Consider the following 26,969-nt stretch of genomic DNA (forward strand, 5'->3'; position numbering starts at 1 on the left):
ATGTATTATCTTCCGTTTCCTTTCCTGTATAGGATTTTAGTTGTGTGTGAGAACTTGGGTGGAATCCTGACAACCATCTAGCTACTATCTAGGAACCCTGGATGGAAAGCTAAATGTGCACCTTTAGTATTCCTTAGTATTACAACATGCACACAAGCTACAAATCCTCTATCAAACTACTTGATACACTCCTGTCTGTCTACTTGTTCCAACAACTTGTAACTGGCATACTTTCACTGCCTGAAACAAACTTATTGCACACAATAATAAACAACTTCCTCTAAACTGAAAAAATGCAGCGTATATTACATGTTTTTTTTTTCACTCTTCTTATTGGACTAATGTCACAGTTAATACTGTTCAAGAAGTTTACTGTTTATGTTTTTGGAGTTCAAAATGAAGAAGAGGAATTTCAGATTCCTGTCACAATAAAATCTTCATTTTTTACATCATATCAATCCACTAAAAAGTTGGCCCATTTAATTGAAGAAACACATTTTCATTCTGGTTTAACCTTGTATCAACAAGGGGGAAATATTAGTCATTAATATTAAAAACTAAAGAAAAACAAGTATGTTGTTGACATAATTTAGAACAATAAGATGTCTTCTTCCAAGGCTCAGTGAGTAAAGGTATTTATTTACCACCAATTCTGACAACTTGACCTTGATTCCAGGAACCACGTGACAGAAAGAAGAACTGACTCCAGCAAGTTTTTCACTGACTTACACATACACATGCATGTGAACATACACTTACAAAAACATACACTCACAAACACAAAATAAATTTAAAAATTACTTCCTTACTAAAAAAAACATGAATATGAAATTAGCATGAATTTGTTGTCTAAGAATTATTTGCATTTGTGTGACCAAGTGGGAATAATTAATGCTGTGTGTGACAGTTATGTGGTTTGATCTGCTGGGGGGCAGGGGGTTTGCAGTGAGACCAGGACCATTCCTGGGTACATGAACTGGCATTTTGGAGTCCATTCCCTATAGTGGGATACCTTGCTCAGCCTTGATCCAGTTGGCAGGACTTGTTCCTGCCTCAACTTGGTATGCCAGGCTTTTGTTGATTCCCCTCTGAAGAGTGGATGGGGTAGGGAAGGGGAGGAGGTGGAGAGAGCAAGAGAAGGGGAAGAAGGGGGAACTGGGGTTGCATGTAAAATGAAAAAAACAATTATAAAGAAGAAAGGTGGAGGGACTTAAGAAATAGTTCAGTAGTTAAGAGAAAAGTCTGCTCTTGCAGAGGACCCAGGTTCCTCTCCCAGCAACCATGATCGGGCCATTCATAGCCACTTGACACTCTAGATCCTCTGGTCTCTGGGAACATCAGCACTTGCATACACACACCCACATGTTCCATGTTCCAATGAGGAAGCAGTTTGGTGAAGTCTGCTAGTAGCAAAAGAAAAACAGTCATAAGCCAAGGCGATTTTAAAATATATCGGTGGAGTGCTAGATGGCTCAGCAGTTAACACCTGCTGCACTTCCAGAGGACCCCAGTTCAGTTCCAAGCACCCATGTCATGTGACTTACAACTGAGTGTAATTCCATTTCTAGGGGAACTGATGCCTCTGGCCTCCACTGGTGCCTGCATTCATGTGAACATAACTCACATGCAGACATAATCAGCTATGTATAATTAAAAATAAATGGAAACATCAGAGAGGCAGCTCCAGATGGGAGAATCTCCTCTAGCACCGTGTCTGCCTGCAGACCACCATGTCACACCGTGATTGTAATGGACTAAACCTCGGAACTGTAAGCCCCAATTAAAATGTTTTCCTGTATAAGAAAAAGATTAATGCTGTGTGCTTCCTCCTAATCTGTATAAGAATTAAAGCTAGAAATATGGTTACTTTACTTCCCCCATATAAACTAAGAAATATTTCTGAGCCTATAGACTACAATCACAACAAATCAAGGATACTGGAATACCTTATGTCCTCATGAGTTCAAAGTTCAAGGCTGGGCAGTATAGCAAGGTCCTCTCTCACAAAAACAAAATCAAAAAGAGGTACAATGGAAACAGCATAGGCTTCAGACTCAGAAAACTGTGATTTGAAATCCTGGTTCTATAAAAGCTGCCTCACTGAACTTCAGTTTATCCACTTGCAACAAATCATGCACATGGCTTTGGCAAAGAATAAAGAAGTCAAATGTAATAAGATATATTAAGGAGGGCTACAGTGACTGCTACAAAAATAATAACCAACAACTGCAGGTACTTTCTTTTCTTCCCTTTCATTAATCAGTTGTTTAGCTGCAAAAGATAACGTAAATGAAACAACCTTCAAATAGCAAGAGCATTGTTAGTATGTTCAAAGAGGTAGCAGCACTCAGGATAAAACCCTGACAAAATAATCTTCATACTCTAGAATCTGATGTCAAAGCAAATGATATTCTGAGGTTGGGGAGTAAGGAGAAAATTCACCTAATCCTCATGCCACATACAAAAAATAACTCAAAATGAGTCATGGAAGCACTTTTCGATGAGATGAAATCTTCTGGAAGTAGAACCAAGTAAAGAGATCTCAGACTAGATGCCAAAAACATAATATGCAGAAGGAAAAATGAGGAAATGGCAGCTGGTTAAAATTTGTAAGACCTTTCCATTGATACCTCTTAAATTTTTTTTTATAAAACCTGCTCTATGAAATATCCTGTTTAAAGACGATGAAAAGACAAATTACAGTTAAGGGGAAAGTGATTTTTAAACTACACAGTTAACAAAGAACAAATACCTAGAAAAAGAATTCTGGAAGTAACAACAGAAATATAAGGCACCATGTTGTTTTTAGGAATAGAACCTGGGCCCTCTGCAAGAACAGCAAGTGTTTATAACAGTGAGCCATCCCTTGAGCTGTCAGCCTGCTTTCTTATACCGCCCAGGACCAAATGCCCACGGGTGGCACTGGTCCCGGTGAGCTGGTCCCTCCTATATCAATCATTAATCAGCAAATGTCCCTGCAGGTTTACCTACAGGCCTAGTGGCATTTTCTCAATTGCAGTTGCCCCTCCCCAGATGACCATAGCTTGTATGAAGGTGACAGACTAACCAGCACAGCGTCACTGTAACATGGGATTTTTAAAAAGAAAAAAAAGGAAATGTATGACATTGTTAGATGTTGTTATTTTAAAACTAGAGAACAGTGAAAAGTATAGACAAAAAAGAGGGAAATCCAATGTATCAATTTTACTACAGCAATATCCTTGTTATCCAATTTTCCTGAAGAAATGTGAAAAGGGGAAAAGAGATATTCTTACTTAATGTTATGTAAATAATTTCCATACCTGGCATAACAAAATACTTCTACATGTTGAATTGTTTTGTCTCTGCTACTAAGAAGAATAGCTTCCTCATTTTCAAGTATTTGTTCTTGCCATGATGAATTTTCACTCACAACATCACTGTTTTCCTAAACAAAACACAGAAAAGGTATTTTAACTAAATTGAAAGATCTGAGCTTAAACTTTCCAAAAAAGACTTGCATCTCGTCTTAAATTCATGTATTTATTTTTTATCACAACAAAAGCCAATGCTTCAGAGTAACTGAATTGACTCCAATGGCATGCCAGCTTCAAAGAAGGCAGAGGAAAACTGCATAAAATCTTATCAAAAGCTAGCTTTGGTATACAGGTGTCAATGAGGTCCTGACTCTTAATCTTCTGTTCCATCGTCTGCATAGATCGTTAAGTTCTGATGTACAATATTATATGATATAGACACTCCATTTAGGGATAAGTATTTCAAAGTCTCTCAGGCTCTGCATGTTGTCCAGTGGAACACACACATTTTTATGCAATGATACTTAAACTATATCAATGTGACTTTATCACCCATGATTTTGTCCTCAGGAGACTTACTGCTGATAATACTCCATTAAATCAATGAAAGCAAGTACCATGCTTAGAGAGTAATGGAATGCTGTAAGTATGTAATAATTTTTAGCTAACTGAATATAGATTTCTGGAATATTATCATTCTCTATTCCCAACCTTCTCAGCTAATTTGAGAAACAGTACAGTCTGAGTTCATGTAAGATGTTCTCAGCATAAGTTACATTCAAGTCACATATACCCATATCTTTACAAAACATGTCTTATAAAAAATGTTAAACTATACAGTGTGACTAAATCTCCACACCACACAGCCACTTATCTCTAAAACTCTTCTTTATGATGGGTATTCAACAGTTGTAGTAACAAGAAGCTACCATAGGAAAAACAATTTCTGAACTTCAATTTTGTTTTCTTTCTTTTTCCTTTAACTGCCTCTGGCACATGACAGAAATAAACTTACAAACCAGAGAATATTCCAAATTAAATTTCTTTCTTCAAATAACTGATAGTACATTGTTTTTCTTTTCACACAGTAATACAAAGAATAACTAAAACTAGGTGAGATTTTACAACATCTGGTAAAATTTCTGTAAATGATTCAAAGGAAAAATCATATAGATATGATTAGCTAAAAAGGTACTTGTGTGTATTTTTGCCAAGTAAGTGAATGAAAATAAGGTATCTATCTCACATGACAGAAAAAGAAAACATCTCTTTAATAAGTGGACACAAGATACAACCTAGTGACTTACAATATCAGATAAGAATTTTACCTGGTATTCCTTTATCCAAGACAACAGTCCTGAAAAGCTGAAACTGGCCCAATTTCCTCCATAGTAGTTTCGTCTGTTAACAATGAAATACAAAGAACATGAAAAATCACATCACTGATATTTATAACCTAAGTCATGCCTGACCTTTAAACTTATACCATTTTCCAATATCACTGTCCTAAGTGTTCCAAATCACAGTAATTGAGCTGTTGAAATAAGAGAAAAGAGTAAGTGTAAGCAAATGGCTATTCTCAGATCTCAAAAGCAACTTTTCCTGGCATACCAGCTTAACTATTCTTTGCCCTCTACTGAGTTTTCTTCAGTGATCAGAGGGAAACTCAGTCTCAAAGCCCCAGAATAATGAATTCCAACATTGATCCACAGAATAGTTAAGTCACAATGCTGGGCACTGATGGAATGGTGTGTATAAGTTGATAACCTTTCAAAAATAAATTGCAGCTTCATAAAAAAGGTACAATTACCCAATGATCCAGCAATTGTATTCCTAAGTGATCATACAAGAGAAAAACATATTAATATAAAAATTTTTTTCATCACATTAAAGGCCCAAAGTGATAATATCTTCAATATGAAAATGGGTAAATAAGCTATGCCCATTGGATTTATACTTTATAGCAATATAAGAAGATAAAATAGTGACACAAACAATGACATAGATCAACCTCAAAACTTACTCTGAATGCAAGCCTAAGCCACAAAGAGTATATATTACATAATTCTATTTGCAGGACAGTTAAAAGCAAGCTAAATTAATCTATGATTAAAAAATCATAAGCGGGTACCTCAGAGAGGGAGTGGTAAGTTTTTAATTACATAGGTACATGCAATTTTAAGAACATATTTAAATGATATACTTAAAATCTGTACATTTCACAATATAGAAAACTTATCTTTGAAAAGAGGCAAAATTAAGTGTTTACTAGTAATGTTTATGCTAGCACCCTGAGTGACAGAAATTACCGATGTGTACAAATCAGTAAGACTGAAAGGTTCATGGATCCAAAGAATGAATATGTGGATGGTTATATGATATATAGAAACTACATCCAAATGGCAACTATTGAGCCTACATAGTTAACTCATAGGTGTTCACAATACGGTGGGTTTTTTTTCAAGTTTTCTGTATACTTGAAAATTATTACCATAAAATGTAGGAAAAATAGAAATAATCTCCTTTTGAGTACTAGCTACAATGTGTCCATTTTCAAGGTATTTTCACCTAATTATGAAAGGTCTAAGAAAACTGTAAGAAGAGTCATTCTGGTGTTTCTTTCCACTATTAAGTGACCTGAGGTCAGTTCCTGGTCAAAACCTAATTTTCTCCCCTGTACGTGGTCATATGTTATTTGACAGAACTAATTGTTCTAGTATTTTTCCATGCAGCTCCCATTTTCTACTTTTCCTGTTGATTTGTTGCTAACATAAACATCTGGTGATCTCATCCAATTATGTATGTAAAAGGTGAAACATGGTTTTCATTACTGTGGTCTTTCTGACAAAAGATGGCAAGACAATTATTAGTAAACTTACTATGAAAACAAAAGATTCTGACTAAACTCATTCTGATATCGCCATAGTTTTAAATGTGGTTTATGACATTACTTAAATAAAGACATTAGGTATTACTATCAAGAGAAATAGAAAAAATCAATATGACATTCCAAAAAGATCCATGAAACAAACTACAATAGATATGGTAGAAATTAAAGCTACAAAATGTTTTATCCTTAAAGATATGGTTTTAGAACTGTGACATTTCAATCCAATTTATAAAATGTTTTTCCATTATGTTTAAAACTGATTCTACAGGGGAAATAAAACTAGGTTGCTAGTTTGGGTTTTTAAACCTCGGAAACATGATTTAAAGACAAAGTGAAAATGAGAGAAAATAAGGGGGAAATCGTATGACACGTTGTCTGCCAACTTTGTGCCATCACTACCTCTGCACATCAAGTAAAAGAAGAAGCATTTGATTATGGAAAAGGAAGTACATTTCTGCTGTCAAGAACAGTTTCTGAAGATGAAAACGGGAGTCTGGGAAAACAGAAAGTATTCATGATATAAAAACAGGAAACATAAAACTAGAATCTAAAGCCCTCTAATGTCCCATTATAATGAAGTATCCTAAAGTCTTTACCAAAAAATAGAGAAAAATTATAATGAGGCATTTTTCTTTTACTTTAAGACAATCCCCATTCCATTATCATGTGAAATGATGATCTTAAAATTGCATAAAATATGGTTTTAATTTTTCTATAGTTTTATGACCTACTCCAAATGTTACCTAAGTTTTTCCAAATACAATGAAGAAATAGTTTCATCAACTGCATCAATTAACACAAATCAATAAATAAGAAAACACTGCTGACACAGTACTTCTAAATATTTCTTACACTTTCCATAGTGTTTATATCACTTTGCTTAATCTTATCCAAGAGAAAACAAATAACAAGTAGAGAAGATGAGCATTAAATATTTTAGTTAGGATCTACAAAAAAGCCCTCTTTCTTTCTATTTGGCACCATAATTATAATACTTTACTGACTAGTCAGCAGCTAGGACAGACACAAGATACTATATTATATACTATATTGTGAAATTGCTTACATAAACTAGTCCCAAAACACTAACAAAAGACAGAGCTACTTACATCCAAGCACATTCATCTGGGAATCATTTTCCTTAAGAAACCTATAGTTGAAAATACATTCAGAGAAGTAGGCAATAGGGTTTAAGATTACTCAGTGAGAAAGAGAACTGACCTAGCTAAGTTCTAATAGTACTTTCCTATGTCCCAATATCTTACAATTCTCTTCTTCCTAGGGGAAGACTAATAACATTTTCCTTTTCAGCATTTTACCTTTCCAAGTTTGTTTTCAGAAGTATCTTCTCTTAGATTTCCATCACTTTTTTTGTGAGAAAGGCACATGAGCCTAATGAAACTTGCTATCAGTCAAGACAGGACAATTCCAAATGAGGGAACTAATGTTCAAACTCAGTTCTTCCCAATGCTAATCCTGTACATGCCAACACACAAATTTGTAACTTTTAGACTAGAAAGCATTAGCTCTCAAGATAACAGTAGCTGTATACTGAGATAGAGCTTGCCTCTAAGTCTAAATTCTCCTTCTCCAAAGTGAAACCATGTTAATAGTTGTCTGGGGGGAGCATAATGACAAAATAAAAATGGAAAACGCTAGGTTCCAAAAAGTGAATAAGAAATGGTTTTCTAGTGTCATGGCTTGTCAACACCATTAACTATTACAAGTGACCAATGAGCACATTTTTGAGAAGGGATTTTGAATGAAAGAGGTTTAGCAGAACATAATTTGAAAAATATTAGCTGAATTCATATTAAGGGGAAAGAAAGCTACCTGCATTGAACTTGGCATTTTATATTCACATTTTCATTTAGACTTTATATACCCTGTCTAATTAATTCAGATAAGAAATAGTATATTTGGAACATGAGCCAGGGCATATCAAATCCAAAGCCTAACCTCTGCCTACTAAATATCACCTACTATAATCTATGGGTTTCAGATCTGTAAAATTACAAGCATAAGAAAACCTAGATTGACTTATAAGTAAAAGCAATGGTATCTGTTTACAAACTCCAGATAGTATAAAGTCTATTTTATTTTTCTTTGCGTAATAAAACCAGTACAATAACCTCAACAGAACTGGGGGGGGACTATTCATTTCTAGGACCTGAAATTTCATTGGATCTCTCAAGTTCAGAATGAACAAGTAGGAAAAAGAAAAGAATTATTGCCATATCTACTAGTATTGGTTTGCCAGTTAGAAATGAGTACAATATGCAATTTAAACAGTGCATCAAGCCTGCCTCCCTAGTACAGTAGATAGTGTGTTGATCTCATAAAAATGGTCAGTTCCATTTAATTTTGTTGGAATACTACAGTAATGACATGCCACTATCACCGTGTTAAAAAAAAACAGTAAGCCATAATTCTAGGACATAAACAATATTTTGGATTACCCTACACAAAGTTTCATTTAGTAAAAGTTCAAAACGTGCTACAGAAGGAAGCTGTAGTACTTCCATTATCCCCTACATTCTTAGACAATTATATTGGGCTTCCATGATAGACTCTGCAGATATAATTCTAATATGAGAGAAGACTATCAGGCCGTTTCTTCACTGTGGTGTTTTAAGTAGCAAAAAATGCATGTACTTATCATTATGACATGTTATGTTACTAAATGAGTCCTGTGAAGCTATAGGAGGTTCCTTTAAAACTCAAGTTAATCTTGTAGAAAGAAATAACCAGGTTACTTTTCCAGTCATTATGCTTAGTGAGAAACTTTTCTTATGTTTGCAGTCATTAGTTATTCTATATAAGCCCATCTAATCCAAGCTATTTAGGTAACAAGGCAGACCTATGAATACATGACAAACTGATCCTCAACTTGTATTTTCTCACGTGAGCTCATGTGTCCCCACTGATGAGTCACTTATCACTCCTTCACTGATAACTCATAAATAGGCATTCCAATATGGGCCCCTCAAAATTCAGATCTGAAAATGTAGATCATGTGCCGCCAGCTTATTGGACATCTCCCTTCATTAAACAGCCAGAATTCACTTTGAGTCTATATAATCAATAGGCAAAAATTGCTATTTGTCACTTAGCCCCAATTAAGTTTACTTCAAGGGTCAACTGTAATTAGTTTGTCAGACTTCTGTCCTTTCCAACCCTCCCTCTGTTGTCTTAGTTCAGGTATTCACTTACCATTGGTCTGTCTTATTGCATTAGTCTCACCAAAGATTTCCCTACCTCCAGCTTCTTCCCATTTTAATACAACCTCAACACTAACGCCACTGTGATCTGCTCTTCAGAGACTAAATTATGTATTTCTCAGGCTTAAATATGTCTAATGGCTCATTAACACTTCTGGAACCAAGTACAAAATCATTAAGGTCACAAAATGTTTCACAAATTACTACCAACTCAACTCTATAATCTTTTTTATTAATTAATTTTTTAGTTTATATCCCAAGTGCTTCCTCGCCTTCCATTCCCTCCCCCTTTACTGTTCAGAAAGGGGCAGGCCTCCCATGGATATCAGCAAAGCACAGCATATCAAGTTGCAGTAAGAAAAAGCACCTCCCCTTGTATTAAGGCTGGGCAAGACAACCCAGTATGAGGAATAGGGTCCTAAAGTCAGCCAAAGTGTTAGGGACAGCCCCTGCCCCCACTGGTAGTAGTCCCGCAAGTAGTCCAAGCTACACAACTGGAACATGTATATGAAGGGCCTAGGTCAGTTCTGGGCAGGCTCCCTGGCTGTTGGTTCAGATTCTGTGAGCTTGTATGAGCCCAGGTTAGTTGACTCTGTGGGGATTTTTTCTTATTAAACATTTTTTTTAAGATTTACTAAATTTATTACCTATACAATGTTCTGCCTTCATGTATGCCTGGGTGCCAGAAAAGGGCACCAAATCTCAGTATAGATGATTGTGAGCCACCATGTGGTTGTTGAGAATTGAACTCAGGATGTCTGGAAAAGCAACCAGTGCTTTTAATCTCTGAGCCATCTCTCCAGTCCCCTTGTGGGTTTTCTTGTGATGTCCTTGACTCCTCTGGCTCCTGCAATCCTTCCTCTCTCTCTTCACTAGGATTCCCCGAGCACAGCCTAATGCTTGGTGGGGTATAGCCTCTCTGATGACAATTAGAGTAGCCAATCTGTGTTAACTGTATCATCTTATTACTTTTCTATATGCACCAGCCACAAACTCATATTCAACATTGCCTGACTAAGCCAAGTGCCTCCATGTGTCTTTTGTTTGTATTACTGTCTATACTATGCCATAATTTTAGTTCATCACAAAACTAATAATGGTACTGGCCAGCACATTCAGAATTCTCAAATCCATCATCACTTTTCTGTGCAGCCTCCAGTGCTCCAACATAAAGTCATCGAAAGAACTGTGTGCCCCAATGTCCTATAATTAGATTGCATGGATGCTTATTCTGTTAAGACTAAGAGAAACTTAGGAATAAGGAGAGTTACTAGGTTATGTAATGCAATTAACAATAGTAATACTTGTAAAATAAGGAAATCTTTACTAACAATAAATACACTGATATCAGTTAGGGCCTTTGGAACCTAACAGAGCAAGGTTCAAATCCAGGTTATTCCTTTCTTGTTGTTGTTGTTGTTGCTGTTGTTGTTGGTTTTGTTTTTTTTGAAACAGGGCTTCTCTGTATTGTTCTGGAGGCTGTCGCGGAATTCACTCTGTAGACCAGGCTGGCCTCGAACTCACAGAGATCCACCTGCCTCTACCTCCAGAGTGCTAGGATTAAAAGCATGCCCCACCAATGTCCCACTTTGTATTTTTTATTTTTTGGTAAGCTGTTACTTTCTTAATAGCTGTAAAACCTCAGTTACCCACTTACAGAGATTACTCTTTAAAATCTCATTGTCCACATCCATAATATATGGATTTAAAGCACTGTTTGGCACATAGTTACCATGATCACTACCTTTTCCCTGTTACAAAAGATAAACATAGAAAAATATATAGCAATCCCCAGAGCTCTTCTGCTACCAATTAAAACAGTTTGGAGCCAGTCAAATATTGTTGGATTTACAGACAACTCTAAGAATAAAAACCAGAAAAAATAAGGTGGTCACAGCTGCAGATAGAAATTGTACATCAAAAGATTATGTGCTGCCAGGTGGTTGTGGTATACCTCTTTAATCCCAGTACTCAGGAATCAGAGGCAGGTGAATCTCTTGAGTTCAAGACCAGCCTGGTCTACAAAGTGAGTTCCAAGGTATCCAGGGTTATACAGAGAAACACTTCCTCCAAAAAAAAAAAAGATTATGTGCTTATTTCCTTTCCTGGTTTCCCTATCCTCTACTTGAGGATATGTCTTCCACTCCTTACATTGAACCCCTCCTCATCCCTCCTTGTCCCAGTAAGGCAAATCAAACCTTTTTCTTCACTGGAACAACGAAATTCAACCATATTAAGTATATTTCTGTTGCTGTAATGAAAGACTATGACCAAAGGCAACTTGGAGGAGACAGGATTTATTTTGGCTTACAGTTCCAGAAGTTCCAGGGGGATACAATCTGTAATAGCAGGGAAGGCAAGGCAACAAGAGCAGAAGAAAAGAGATACTGCTTCATTTGCACACAGGAAACATAGAGCACAGCAGGAGAAAAGAAAGTACAGTGAAGCTATGAATCATCAAAGCTTGTTCCGGTGACATACTTTCTCCAACAAGGTTCCACATCCTTAAGGTTCTACAACCTTCCCCGAACAGCAACATCAACTGGGGATCAAGTGTTCAATTACATAAGCCTATGGGGAGATTTCTCATTCAAATCACAGCATGCAGCAACAGGAACAGGTTAAAAGATTTGCTGTTTATACTGTATGTCATTCTACTCCCAGTTAGGAAGCTGACTGATATTCTTTAAACTCCTAAGCAACTGGCAAGAACAGTAGCCACTTCAAAATAAAAGCAAACCAACAAAAACAAAAATAAAAAGGATACATAAAAGTGTAAAAAAAAATGGAAGTGAGCCCCCTTATATGGTTATTAGTGCAGAGTAGTGGTCCCTGAAACCACACACACACACACACACACACACACACACACACACACCCCCACCACACACACACACACACCACCACCACCACCACCACCACCACTACCAACAACAACAACAAAAATGACTTAGGTTATATTTATGTATCTGTGCACATACATACATACATATGTATAGTTATGTAACAATACTAATCAAAGAAAGAGAGACTATCAACAAGAAAATGAGGGGAGCATAGGAGGACTTTAAGGAGGGTAACTAGAAGGGGCTGCAGGGAAGAAAGGAAGGAGAAAAAGTGACATAATTCTAATACAATTAAAAATAAATCAGTTTGGAGATTCCTCAGAAAAATGGGAATCAATTTATCACAAGACCCAGCAATTCTACTCTTAGGCATATTCCCAAATGATGCACATTCACACACAAGGACGTCTGTTTCATTATTTTCACAGCGGCATTATTTGTAATAACCAGAACCTGGAAATAACCTAGATGCCCCTCAATTGAAGAGTGGATAGAGAAAATGTGGTACATTTACACAATGGAGTACTACTCAGCGGAAAAAAACAATGGAATCTTGAAATTCGCAGGTAAATGGATGGCACTAGAAGAAACCACCCTGAGTGAGGTAACTAAGTCACAAAAAGACAAACATGGTATGTCCTCACTCATATACAGATTTTAGACATGGATCAGGGGAGTGTCAGCCTACAACTCCACTGACAATGTCTGTGAAACAGGAAGGACCCTAAGAGAGATATGCATGGCGCCCCAGAGAAGCAGAACAAGCCAAGATCTCCTGTGCAGATTGGGAGCATGGGAGAGGGGAGAGGGAGGGGGAAAAGAGGGGGAGAAGAGGAGGGAAGAGAAGAACATGGGGGAGCAGGAAGGATGAGTCGGGGGAAGAATTAGAGGAGAACAGGTTGAGAGATACCATAATAGAGGGAGTCATTATAGGTTTCAGGAAACATCTGGCACTAGTGAGATTTCGAGAGATCTACAAGGATGACACCAACTGGCAAACAAAGCAATAGTGGAGAGACTACCTTAAATGCCCATCCCTGACAATGAGACTGACGACTACCTTATATGCCATCCTAGACCCTTCATCCAGTGACTGATGGAAGCAGAGGCAGACACCCACAGCTAAACATTGAACTGACTTCCTGGAACCCAGTGACAGAGATGGAGGAATGATGAGCAAAGGGATCAAGATCAGGCTGGGGAAACCAACAGAAACTGCTGACCTGAATAAGGGGGAGCTCTTGGATCCCAGACTGATGGCTGGGAGGCCAGAATGGGACTGAAGCAGACCCCCTGAGCATGGTTGCCAGTGAAGAGGCCTGGCCAATCTATGGGGCCTTGGGTAGTAGATCAATATTTCCCTGGCATACAAATGAACTTTGCCTGCTCCTCCTACAATGAGGGATGCTCTCTCAGCCTGGACTCTTGGCAGAGGGCCTAGGCCCTGCCCTGAATGAAATGACAGACTCTGGAGATCCCCATGGAAGGCCTCACCCTCCCTGGGGAATGGAGTGAGGATTGCATGGGGGGCTGGAGGGAGGCAGGTGGGGGGCAGGGGAGGAAAGGAGGGAAAGGGAGCTGAGATTGACAGGTTGCCAATTTAAATTAAAAAAATAAATTAAGAGCAAAAATCAAAAGTGAATCTTTACTTTTTTTTTCAAAATAGAAAGGGTCATGTAGAAACCTTAATATGGTAGAGGTTGGGGAAACTGATTTATGTTTAAAAAGTACATATATGTACATTCGACTACTTTCGTTTATAGTTTTCTAGCTGATGTAAAAACTGTCTTAAATTAAAACTCAATAAAACAAGTCAAGGTTAGCAACATCTAGATGAAGCTGATGCTTTGTTTCTACAGAGATCTATGTTAATCAATCCAGCTTCTGTTTCAATTAGTTGGGACTAGATTCTTCCTTCTGCGATAATTATCAATTGCAAATGAAGCTGCTGTGGTGGGAATTTCAGTGACCAGAAGGTAAAATGCCATTTCTTCTTCAAGATCACACAAATTTATAAACTGTTTGAGTGAGTTTGTTTTTCTTCTTGTTTTCCAAATTAGAGCCTAAACATACGAGTAGTCCAAAGAAGAAGGTTTGGTTGAACCTGCTACATTTAATCTTCACTCATTTCTAACCACAACTCAGATTTTCATGTATAACCCACTGAACCCTTACAGGAGCTCTTAGTAGCTTGCATGCTAGTCTAATTTTACAGGCAAAGAAAATATCAGTCATGTTACTAATCATTGAGAGTCAGAACCTGTATCATGTCTCTTGACCATCAATGAATATGAATTTTTGTCTGTTACATAACAATCATAGTGAAATTTGCACAGGTGTTGCTTGTCAAATGGGCCTACATAAAAAAGCTGGTTCTCCCCTGTTACATGAGAGGAATATTATATATTTTACTTCAGGCCTGAGTCTGTTTCCTTGTCTGCACAAAGGACAAAAAGCATATCTCTTTCAGAGAAATCTAGTAAGTATTACATAATATTTATGGAGTATTTACAGTACAACCAAAGAATTGGGAAATAGCTATTATTGTTGTACTGTGTCTAATAATATATAACTATTAGAGATCATCATAAGCAAATGAAAATCACTTTCACAAATTAATATCATGTGCATTAGAAAATCTATCTTCAACAAAAGGGATAATACTGATTGTGGCAACTGGGATTGCACTAAGAAGGCTCTAATCCTAGGAAGAAGCAGGATGATCAAGAGTTCAAAGCTATCCTCAAAGAGTTCCAGACCAGCCTATGTTACATAAGACCATGTTTGAACAACAATTAAAAACTATGGCAATTAAAACAAAACAACAACATGAAGAAGAGAAGGCAAATAATATGGTAGCAACTGATTGCCTGATTTTATTTTCATAATATCACTGACAAGGATAATTTTATATCTTTTCTATAAATGATACTTTTATTCAGAATGAGGTAAAGTTTTCTCTATTTTACAATCCCTTTGTGGTATAGTATTATTCACAAAGTCTACAAAATATATCACTTTGTGCTAACTTAATCATATATCGGTATAATATAGTAAAGGAAAAAGACATTATTTTTCTATATTGTCTAACTTATTTATACTAAAGATGAAAAGAAACTAATAAGATCTATCTTGTTTGAGTAGTCGTTTATTAGGAAGTGGTTAGCAACCTTGGAAGCACATTATAATACCCCCCTGTTTTATTTCTTTATTTATCTATCTATTTAATAGATTTTTTTCCATAAAATATATTCTGACTGTTGTTTCTCCTCCTCACAGCCCTCCCAGATCATAGCCACCTTCTCACCCACCCAAATCCATACACTTTCTTACTCTTTCTCATTTGAAAACAAATAGGCATCTTTAAAAAAAATAGTAAAATAAAAACAAACAAACCCGCACAGGAGATAACAAATGAACAGGAAACGAAGCCAAAGAAAGAACATAAGAAAACATAGATACACAGACACACACACATTTGCATACATAGAAATCCCATATAGACACAAAATCAGAAACCATAATATATAAGCAAAAGACTTATAAAGAGGGGGAAAATCAATTCCAAAAGTACCAATGGGTTCAATTGTGTTTGCCATCTACAGCTGGGCATGGGGTCTGTCCTTAGAATGTATTTGTATACCCAGTGAGACTCTGTTGAAGAAACTAATTTTTCCTTTGTGCATGGTTGTCAGTTGGAGATAGCTGGGAGCACGAAAGCAGCCAATCAAATCTTAATTTCCACTAAAAAGCTACTAAAAAGAATTGTCACGGGAGGAATAGTTATTGAATCAATACTGGTTTCCTTTTTATGAGTGAATAATCATTGAACATCTAGAGCATTTTTGTTCTTTCATTAGAGAAGTAAGGCATCATTTCACTGAACTCTGCTTATGTACAATTTATTTCCGGGGCAGAAAAATAACCACAAAATTGATTTGATAGACAATTACAGATGCAATTTCTGAAATGATTCAATGAAGTGAAATTTTACTAAGCAATGAAACCTGCCTCTACTAATAAATCCATAACTTTCTATAAGTTAATTCAGTGAGGTAACATCATCATTTTCAATGGAGAGTTTAAACCCTCTCTTTCATGTAAAGTAGTATTACACTAGAAACACTAACAGAACCAAAATAGAACTAAATAAGAAAGAAGTCTGACCAGACCACATAGACAAAGTTATTGGTACAAGTATAGTAGAATCAAATATGAACTTCTCTTCTTATAGTTGAACCTTACATAAGCAACTCCAAGTTTAAATTAAATGTTAGTGTCTACATTGCTTTTGTGAATCACAAAATCTATTTCTTTTTAAAGTGCTAAGTAACACAAAAGCACATGAAAACTGAAACTCTCATTTTTATATGTAGTCACTGAATTACTTTGAAAAAACCTAGAGAGTAACAGGGGAAATCCATACTAAAATACCACACATGAAAGCTAATCATGTCAACTCCCTTATTTGCAAGAGAGAGAATGGCATGCCTCTTCCCCAGGGACGTCCTTCATTCCCCAGACAGCAGCTGTGCCTGTCAATCTGAAATGGATGAATGCAGACTTTGATGTGAATGTTGAGGCTGGGCAGGTATCAGTTTTGAGTATTATGGGTCACTCCAGCATCCACACACTTGGGAACCCTTCTGATTTGGGGAGGAGATGAGAAGAAGCTGTCAGCCAAAAAGTTGATTTGACATTTGTATTTTACATACGCATGTGTTGAACTTTAAGTTCTCCTTGTATCATCAACACCCAGATACTATCTGACAGACAGTAAATAAATCATTTTGCAATGAAAAATACCTCCCAATGATATTTAAACAGGCAGTCTCCCCCCGCAAGACTTTACTGAGAACAGATTTTTTTCTCACATATGTCCTGATTATAGTTTGTAAAAAGAAACAAATGTTAAAGCACCATGTCATCTACCAATCCCATTTCTGGGTATTTATACAAAAGAATTAAAGTCAGAACTAAAAACAAATATTTGCTATCACATATTTCTAGAAGCATTATTCACAATAGCCAAAAAGTTTAAGCAGCCAAGATATCTATCAAAGAACACAGCATGGGTTATTATTCAGTTACAAAGGGAAGATATCCTGTAACATATGATGATACAGATGAAACATGATGATATTGAGCAAAGTGAAATAAACCAATCATAAAGAGACAAATTCTTTGATTTGTTTCTATGAAGTGTATAGATTCATGGTAACAAAAATTAGAATTTTAGCTCCTAAAAATTTGATTGTGGCACAGTTATTGTTAAATCTATAAAATTCCAGTTTTAAAAGATCAAGAGTTTTGAATATTTATGGTCCAACAATGTGAATACAAGAATGTGAATATACATAACACAACTGAATTGTATATCTAAGCATTAAGATAGTAAATTTTGTTTCACCTTAAGCGTAATTTTTTAAAAATATTTAAACCATGGGAAAAGCTGGTAAGACACATCATTCAGTAAAATGTTTGCCTTGAATGCAAGAGGATCTGAATGTGATCCACAGAACCCACAGAAAATAGAAAGGCATAACATCACCATCTTGTAATCCTCCACTTGGAAGGTAGTTGACAATGAATCCCGGGGGCCGGCCAATCAGCCACCAGAGGCTATTTAGCAAGCACAGGCCAGCAAGAGGCCCTGGCTTGGAAAAAAAACAGGCAGATGGATCCTAAGGAAGAACACTTGAGCTTGTTCACGAGCATACACACAAGTATGCATACAGGTACACACACACACACACACACACACACACACAGAGAAACATGCAGAGACAGAGAGACAGAGAGCACACGTGGGAAGGCATGAATATTGAACTGGGTATACTCCAAGATGTAACTTACTTATAAAGACATATAAAGTTAAAGGATAGAAATCAACAAATAAGGCAAACAGAAGCCGAAACAAGCTGGAAATGCTATTCTGCTTCCTGACAATGAAGTCTTTAAACTATTCAGATTTGAGGAAGGACACTACATTGTATTCTTAAAATTACAATGTAGTAGCCTTCCTTAAAAATTGTATTTAAAAAATTAAAATATTTTTAAAGATACCATTAATCAGGAAGACATAATTTTAAATATATACACACAGAACAGAAATGAAGTCTAATACTGATGACCTGCCAAAAGCAAAACAGCTTGAAGAAACCCTATAATAAGCCATGGAAAAAGGGAAAGAAGCATGACAATAGCCTTCCCAGAAAGAAAAACCCAGGACTGGATGGATGGATTCACTACCAGATTCTAACAATTTTATAAGGAAGAGTATGAACATTAATCGTGATTATCCATTTGATTACATCTGGATAAAGCACGGGGTGCTGAGCATTCCTGTGGGAGATTATTTGAAGATCAACCCATCCTAAATCTGGGTGGAACCATCTGACAGCAGTCCAAATCAAAAGACATAAAAGAAGGAAATTTTCCTTTTTACCCATTTGCTGTCATGCTAGCTGGCAAATTGATTCATTCTGTTGTTGTGACATTTCTTGACTGATTTTACAACCAAAAATATTCTTTGGTATTCCAATGTGGACTAAAGACCTGAGCACTCCAGGAATCCTCTAGACCTCCAGTTACAGAATGAAACTGCTGAGACATCCTGCCTCATGGCTAAACAACTGCCAGACTCTGAGGCAGCCATTGCTAAACGATATAGACCATTTCCTATAAGCCGATAATCTACATATATTCATTTTATCTTTTCTCTTCCTTTAGAGAACCCTGACTAATTTAAAGAAGTAACAGTAATACTAAACAAAGTTGAATGAAATAGAAAGAGGGAATAGTATCAAATTTCTTTTATAAAGATAATAAAATTAAAGTCCAATTTCTCTAAAGAACTAAAATGTTTAGAAATCTCAATAAAATATATGTAAACCAAAATTAAAATCTATTATATTATGACCAAGTTGATTTTATCCCAAAGGATAGAAATTTGGATCAACACAGATAAATCAAGATATGCAACATATAAGACAGACTTAAGGCCAGAAACCACATGGCAGTTATCAGTGCACTGAGAACAGAGCTTTGACAAACTTCATGATGAAATCTGTTAGAAAACTATAACTACAGGAAACATATCTCAACATGAAAGAAACCTGAAGCCAACATTATGCTAAGTGGCAAAATGTCATTTACTCTAAAACGTGGAACGAGAAAATGGTCCACCTTTTCTTCACTCTTGTCAATGTAGATTTCAATAAGAGAATGAGATGAACTGGATGCCAAATAGGAAAATGCCAAATTATTTCTACAATATGATCTTATTTAAAAGACTAAAAGGCTTCAGCAAAAACCCTCAGAGCTAATGAACACATATAGTAAAATAGAACATAAAATCTACATATGAAAGCCATCACCCTTACTTATATAACAATAACAGACTTGTAGAGGAAAAATTTGGAGCAAAAAAAAAACACTTCACTTGAAATAGCTCCACAAAAGGAATAAAATCCTCAGGAACACAAAAAGAGGTAAGAGATCACCACTATGATCAACACTAAAGTCTAAAATTTAAAGCCGGTGTCAATGGCTTATGTCTGCTAACCCCAGCCCTCGGGGAGCAGAGTGAGGAGAATCAGAAGTGGTGTGCTATGAGACCCTGTCTCAAAGAATTAAAAGTAAAAACAGGTTTTCTCACTTTCTGTTGACTCTCTGTGGGTTTCACATGCATCCTGATCCCACTCACCCCCCTGTCCCCTCACTTCTGCCCTCTGTTCGTGCATCCTCCCTAAAATAGTATTTAAAAGTAAAACCAAAACAACAACAGAAGACAAATAAAAAATCTCAGCATGGAAGCTGTAGTGTGGCCCAGTGTGTCACACAGTTTACCCTTTAGTTCATAATCTTCACTTGCAAGTGTTCATTGCAATAAGTCACTAGTCTAGACTGAAGCCTCTGGCTTCTACCACACTATTGATACTGGACCTCACTAGGATAACTCTTGGATATCCATCCTATTGTTGCCTTCATAAATACACAATTTTAAAAGAAAAAACTGAAGAGAAGATGAAAAGACTTCCCATGCACATCGAATGGCAAAATTCATATTGTAAAATTAGCTATAGCACTGAAAGTGATAAAAAAATTCAACACATTTCACAAGAAAGTCTCAATTACATTCTGAAGAATATATATAGACAGGCAAATTTGTTTTATTTACTTTCTATAATCTTACAGTGTACTGTCCATCAAGAGGGGAAGTCAGGGCAAGAACCTGAGGTAGGAGCTGAAGCAGAGACCATGTAGGAATGCCGCACACTGGCTTGCTCCCCATGCCCTATCCAGCCTCCTTATTATAAAACTCAGGACCACATGCCTAGCTGTGTGTCCACCCACCACCACTTCAATTGTTAATCAAGAAAATGCCTAGCAGACTTGCCTACACAGGATAATCTGATATGCGCATTTTCTCGATTGCTGGTCCTTCTTTCTAGATAACTCTCCCGTGTGTTCAGTTGACAAAAACTAACCAGCACACAATCTGATGGTCTGTGGAGACAGAGATACAGAGAAACAGACTGTTACAAAGCTAAAAAGGAAACCATAAGAGGAAAGGAAATGATCTGACGAGGTGCCTCAGAGAAGGTAAGGAAAATAGCTATAAATACATGTGATGTGAACACAGACGGGGAGGGGTCACTGACGAGAAAGGATCAGTAAGAAGAGCATTCATTAGTATGATAGGGTAAGGAAATGGGGAATGAGTAAGAATAAGGTGTAATGAAATACATACATACATATGTAAAGATGAATCACATTAGTTTATGAAATGTTAAGTATAATGAATGCTACATTTTACAATATGAACAAATGGGAAAACACCATACACTATTTTCAGACCTAGCGCTACTTTGTTTTCTAGCACTCTGGAAAATACTGTAGTTAATATCTACAAGAAAACAGAAAGTCCGCTTATTCTATATCTTCTGGGTCAAAAGGAGTAATCATACAGGTGACACACTTAAGATCTGCTTTCAAGGGACATGGGAATTAAGATTTAAGTTAGGCATCGAGCAGTTTTCCCTTTACTTCTTTTTTATTAATGCATTTAAGAGAAAACTAGCCTACACATTTTTCCTAAGACTCTCATAAGTTTGATTTTGATATCCTTTAATAAAACCATAAATTCAAATCTACTGGCTAAATTTTAGTGATAAAACATGAAGCCTAAAATACAATAAATGTGGTATATTCTCACAGACAAACACATGTTTATATAAAAAGGTACATATGGGTTTTCAAGCCTGTTTTACTTATTTTAAGATCAAGCTCACGTCTGAGAAAAAAAATTCAAGAGACGCATTTGGTTTACTCTTAAACGACAACTATCCTTATTTCAAAGAATACACTAAGAAACCCTGCGTTTTACAGACTATTGGTTAAAAATCAAAGTAATACTAGTGCTTTTTCTATGTTAAGAAATTTCACATGATACATATATACAGGCACATTCATAAATATATAGACATATAGGTGTGTTAAATGCTACCAGGGTTAAAACTTACGAATCAACATGCAGAACCCTCTGGCCACTCCTTGAACATGCAGCTGCAATGATGGATTCAGGCAAACCTATAAAAACACATACCTATATCATTTAGAATGTAGGTATATACGTATTTTATAGAAAATGTTCAATTCATACTATTGCTGCATAAAATTTTTTAACTAAAAGTATTTTCACTAAAGAAAATGTATAATTTTCAAAGCTATAAAGCATATATTAAAGAGAGATGTTTCTTAAACATATAAAACTAGTGCTGGGTTGTTTCAGGTAGAAGATAAATGTTTTAAGAAGATAAGCCCTCAGCTCCTTCTGTAAATTATCAGAAATGGACAACTGTTTTGAAACAAATAGGCCTTTGTGACTTAGGAGCCAGGTAGCCACACAAGCTTATCTGATCCTCCCAAAGGCGCTGAGATAACAATCTGCACCTGCAGAGACAACAAAGGGACTGCTGCTCAGGGATGGAAATTTACTGCTAAGAAAAAGCTCCCAGTTGAAATTTCAACTCAGATCTAATTCCAAAGCCACAAAGCCTCTAAGTAAGAATGGAATACACTTTTTATGTTAAAAATTATGCTAGTTAATTATCTTGTTTATTAGTCGCTATAGCACATTGGAACAAAAATATTATTGCTTTGGAATCAAATGTAGTCATACCAAAGCTTATTATCATAAAAGGGACTATAAATTACTAACAATATGAATACAAATTTTAATTAGCAAGCTCAATTATGTTATAATAAAGAGCAAGTTTTCTATGACATTACTGATATACCTTATGTTATAAGTTCAAGACTCTTCCACAATTTTTATCGTCAGATCTACCATTTCACTAGAGGTCATTAGGTCATCCAGATAAAGCATATTGAAAGTTCAGTACAATCCTCTGGAATGAGCACCACTATCAATATGAAAAAGCCTAATTGTTTTGCATTCTTTGATGACCACTTAAAGTGCTCACTAAGAAGCAAGAATTACAAAAAAGGGAAAGGTTAACTTTCCTCTGTAGAAATGTAATATGGTGCTGGGGGGAGGGCTCAATGAGTAAAAATGCCTACTGCCAAGACTGATAACCTGAGTTTGACCTCCAGAGTCCACACTGTAGAATAAGAAAAATCAATTCCACAAAGCTATCCTCAGACCTTACTCCATATGCCCAGCAAACACACACACAAGTTAGAAAGCTGATTTAAAGTAATACACATGGAAACAATTGACATAATCAGTCTTCAGCTAAAAACCACATTAAACACAAGAGCCAACCGCCTTCATGAAGAACTATTTTTCCAGTATTGAACATTTTGTGGGTATATAATGTCTGGTTCAAAAATAGAAGTTGTGTCCAAATATACAGAGTATAACCATTAAATATCAATTTTTGGAACCAAGCCACCATACAGTTTTATCTTTTGATATAAGTGTAGAAAAAGACTAGAGAGAAATGAGAGTTTCAAATAATTATACATATTATATTTTTCAGTTAAAACTATTATTCTAATGTGTACTATGATGATCTTTACTTTGCATGCCTAAATAACTTCCCTTGATAAAGAAATGTAATCAATATACTTTTAAAAGTTGATAAGCTAAGAAATATTACAAAATAGAAATGTTAAAAAGGTTTCTATAAAATAGCATTAAAATGGCACATATATATAGTTTTATGCTTCGTATCATGTAAACACATATCATCCCATCTATTTATCATTATCATCATGGACAATACTATCTAAGTGAGGAAACAAGCCAAATACAAAGGAATTTTGTAAAAGAAGCAATTCACTTTTGGACAACTGGACTGAAGGGCAATATAGGTCACTTAATAAAATGAGTACCATTGAGACATGGACATGAATCTTTATTTCATTGGTTCCCTAGCTATGCAACTTTAGACAAGTCACACTTTCTGTACCTATTTTTCCTTCTGTCAATGGCAATTTTCATCACCTATTTCATATGATTCTCTAGTTAGTAGAATACTGTCTGTGCTGAGAATACTGTTTTAATCATTTACTTCTTGAGATTATAATAATTGGATAATTTCCCCCTTCCCTTTCCTCCCTCCAGAGCCTTCCATGTATTCCTTCATTGCACTCTCTGAAATTAGTGGCCTCTTTTCTAATTAATTGATAATATATATGCATATGCATCTACAAATACATTCATAAATATTCCTAAATACATAAATACAACCTGGAAGAGAATTCTTAGCATCCTTGAGGATAGTTTAGAAGCACGAACATTTCATTCAACACCACACCAAACATATGTCTTTGCACAAATGCCAACACCAACCGCAGACAATATCACTCTCCTCTATTTTATCCAAATTAACTATTCCTTTGGGTAGGAAGATATGTGTGTGGTAATTTCTATGCCTGAAATCAACAGTCAGAAGTCAAGCCTCTGCTGACAACGCAAAGCCAAAAATGGTTTTCAATGTGAAATATGATCTGAATCCAAACTACATAAAACCCAAATAACTATTATTTGCAATTTTCCTTAATACTTCCATCCAGATATCACCACAAGTTTGTGAAATCAATAGGCAAGCTGTTCCAATGTCAAATGCCAAGGGTCCATTATCTGCATGCTTAGAATTGTTAAAATAACAAGCTACGGATTCAGTTAGTAATTTCTTTGTGGCCTAGGTTACATTTTTTTGTCCCACCCAGTCAATAAATGACTTTTAAGGAAAGGACACAGCAAAGAAAAAAGAGAGCAGCTATTATGTTAGATATTTTCACTGCAATAAAACAAATTTTTGCAAATGAGTTGTTAGAGCCAAATTAGGAAGTCTGGATGCCATTCTTTGAGGAAAAAGGAGTTTGAAAAGGATTTGAGTGTTTCAGTATGAATTAGCTTTTAAAAATATTTCGACTTGAAGCTGGAGAGATGGCTCAGTAGTTAAGGACACTTGTTCTTGCAGAGGACCCAGGTTCAGTTCCCAGCACCCACATGGTAGCTCACAACCACCTAACTCCAGCTCCAAAGAATCTGATGCCCTCGTCTGATGTTCTCAGGCACCAGGCATACAGTTGGTAGATGTGTATGCATACAGGTGCAATGTTCGTGTGAATAAAATAAAATAAACCCAAAAAAACTACCCCTAGTCACAGGAGAGAATAAACTTTCATTAAATGGGAGCTGCAAGTTTTAAAAGACTTGTGTAGGAAAAGGGACAAATTAAATTTTTGTTCTCAATCATTTAATAAAATGACTGCTTGTTTTAAAACAGGAGTTGGAGAAAACATGTGCCATGATGCACATACATGTGAAGGTCAGAGGACAAGATTTGCAGGAATCATTTCTCTCCTTCCAACTTTGCCGGTCCTGGAAATCAAACTCAGATTGACAGGCCTAACAGCAAGCATCCTTACCCATTGAGCTATCTCACCAGCCCTTTTGTCTTTCTTATTTTGTTTAAATATGGATGTATATGTGTGTATGTGTATGTTCAACTTTAATATCACTTACAAACTTTAATTTTGTAATAAAATCTCTTCTAACGCTTAGAAAAATGGTACTGAATCATTACTCAAATTCACACACCCTTGTGAGTCTTTATCTAGAACACATACAGGCTTTAATAAATTGTAAGATCTCCCTAGGAAGAAAAGCCAGATGTCTTAGAGGCAGACCTCTGCTGCAAAGTAGATGACTATCGGAAACATGCTAAGTGATACAGGCCAGCCTGGCTACTCAGGACCACTCTTTTGCTCTCCTCTCCTTTACCCTTTGTGAGGAGTTTGTGTGTAGGTTGGTTGTATATCCTCAAAGACCTGGCTAATGCCTAATGTTAGATCACATACAAATCACACAATGTTTCACTGGAAGCTCTATGAAATGTGTGAGCACAAATATGTAAGTGCAATGTGTCCACTGCTCAGATAGCCTACTAATGTACCTTATAGGGTCTGGGGAAGAACAGGAACAAAATGGTATGACACACCTATACAGCTATGTGAAAAAATATTCTCTTCCTCTATTTCTTGAGTTAAGATTAGCTCTCTGAGGGTTTAAAATAGCACCACTTGCTTACCACTCATTTATCTTCAAAAGCATTTTTAAAGTTCATTTGTAAGCAGGTCTGAGACTAGTGCCAGCTGAAGACGGAAAAAGGGATGAACACTCCACCAGCATTGCATTATATGCAATAGGTGGGTCTGCTTCTTTTTGTTCATTAGGTTTATTCCAAAATAAAGATCTACACAGTGATTATAGCTCTAATAAGAAGTCAGGTACTACTGTTTTGTGCCAGAAGAAAAAAAACTATTTCGTGCACTTTTACAAACAAGTCCATTATATTCTATGCAAGACTCAACACCTACCAGTATGAATCACTTTTTTAGCTTACTACAACACCTTTGAGGCTGGAAAGTTTGTCTACACTCTGCTGAGGCATTCCTTCACTGGTATTAGACCTACTTCTTCAGTCCAAGGTGGACTAAATATCAGCTTCTCTCTAGAAATGCTTCAGGACTCTAGCTCCTGAGACATCCAGTCTCATGGACTGAACAACTACTGAATTTTTGGTCTTCCTATCATCAGTCGTGAGACAGCCATCATCAGACTACCTGCCTGTAAATAATTCTAACAATTCTCACTCTATCAATTCTATTCCTTTAGAGGACAGTAACTAATACACAGTCTGTGTGGTTAAAAATATATTTTTAATCACACTACTTCCTAGGTCTTTAGGGAATTTTTCTCGTCTGTCTTCTGTGGCATAGTTTATTGGTATACATCTGATTACTTCAGATAAAATATTTTCTAAATAGTTACTGATACTCATAATTTTCTGGATCTTCAATAGTTATAGACAATAAAGGAAGCTTTTTATCTACAAGGGAATTTACATCATGAATCTCTATGTAGAAATGGAAACAACTTAAATGTCTTTAAATTGATGAACACGTGGTACAACCATGCAATAGTGAAAAGAAAAATAAAATCACGACATTTGCAGATAAGTGGATAAACTGGAAAATATTACACTGAGTGAGATAACCTACACCCAGAAAAAAAACAAGTGATGAATACTCTCTCTTATTTGTGGTTCCTAGTTCTGAATCTTTATGTGTGCATATATAGCTTGGAGTAATTTCAGAAACCAGGAAAATAAAAGGGGACATGTGGGGTGGGAAAACAAGTACTATGAAGCGGGGAATGGAGAAAGGAGGGTAG

General features: G+C 36.1%; 1 protein-coding gene across 1 annotated transcript in view; it reads right to left on the bottom strand.

Moving 5' to 3' along the window:
• Chm (CHM Rab escort protein) overlaps window positions 1-26,969 on the bottom strand; it is a 140,336-nt gene that overhangs the window by 92,382 nt on the left and 20,985 nt on the right. Inside the window, exons 2-4 of the mRNA XM_005082985.4 lie at window positions 21,781-21,847; window positions 4,625-4,697; window positions 3,303-3,427 (exon numbers count right to left, since the gene is read on the bottom strand). Of these exons, the coding sequence (XP_005083042.1) occupies window positions 3,303-3,427; window positions 4,625-4,697; window positions 21,781-21,847 (265 nt within the window). The remainder of the gene's footprint in view (window positions 1-3,302; window positions 3,428-4,624; window positions 4,698-21,780; window positions 21,848-26,969) is intronic.

Source organism: Mesocricetus auratus, unplaced genomic scaffold (genome assembly GCF_017639785.1).
Source record: "Mesocricetus auratus isolate SY011 unplaced genomic scaffold, BCM_Maur_2.0 Super-Scaffold_100003, whole genome shotgun sequence".
Classification (NCBI taxonomy): domain Eukaryota; kingdom Metazoa; phylum Chordata; class Mammalia; order Rodentia; family Cricetidae; genus Mesocricetus; species Mesocricetus auratus.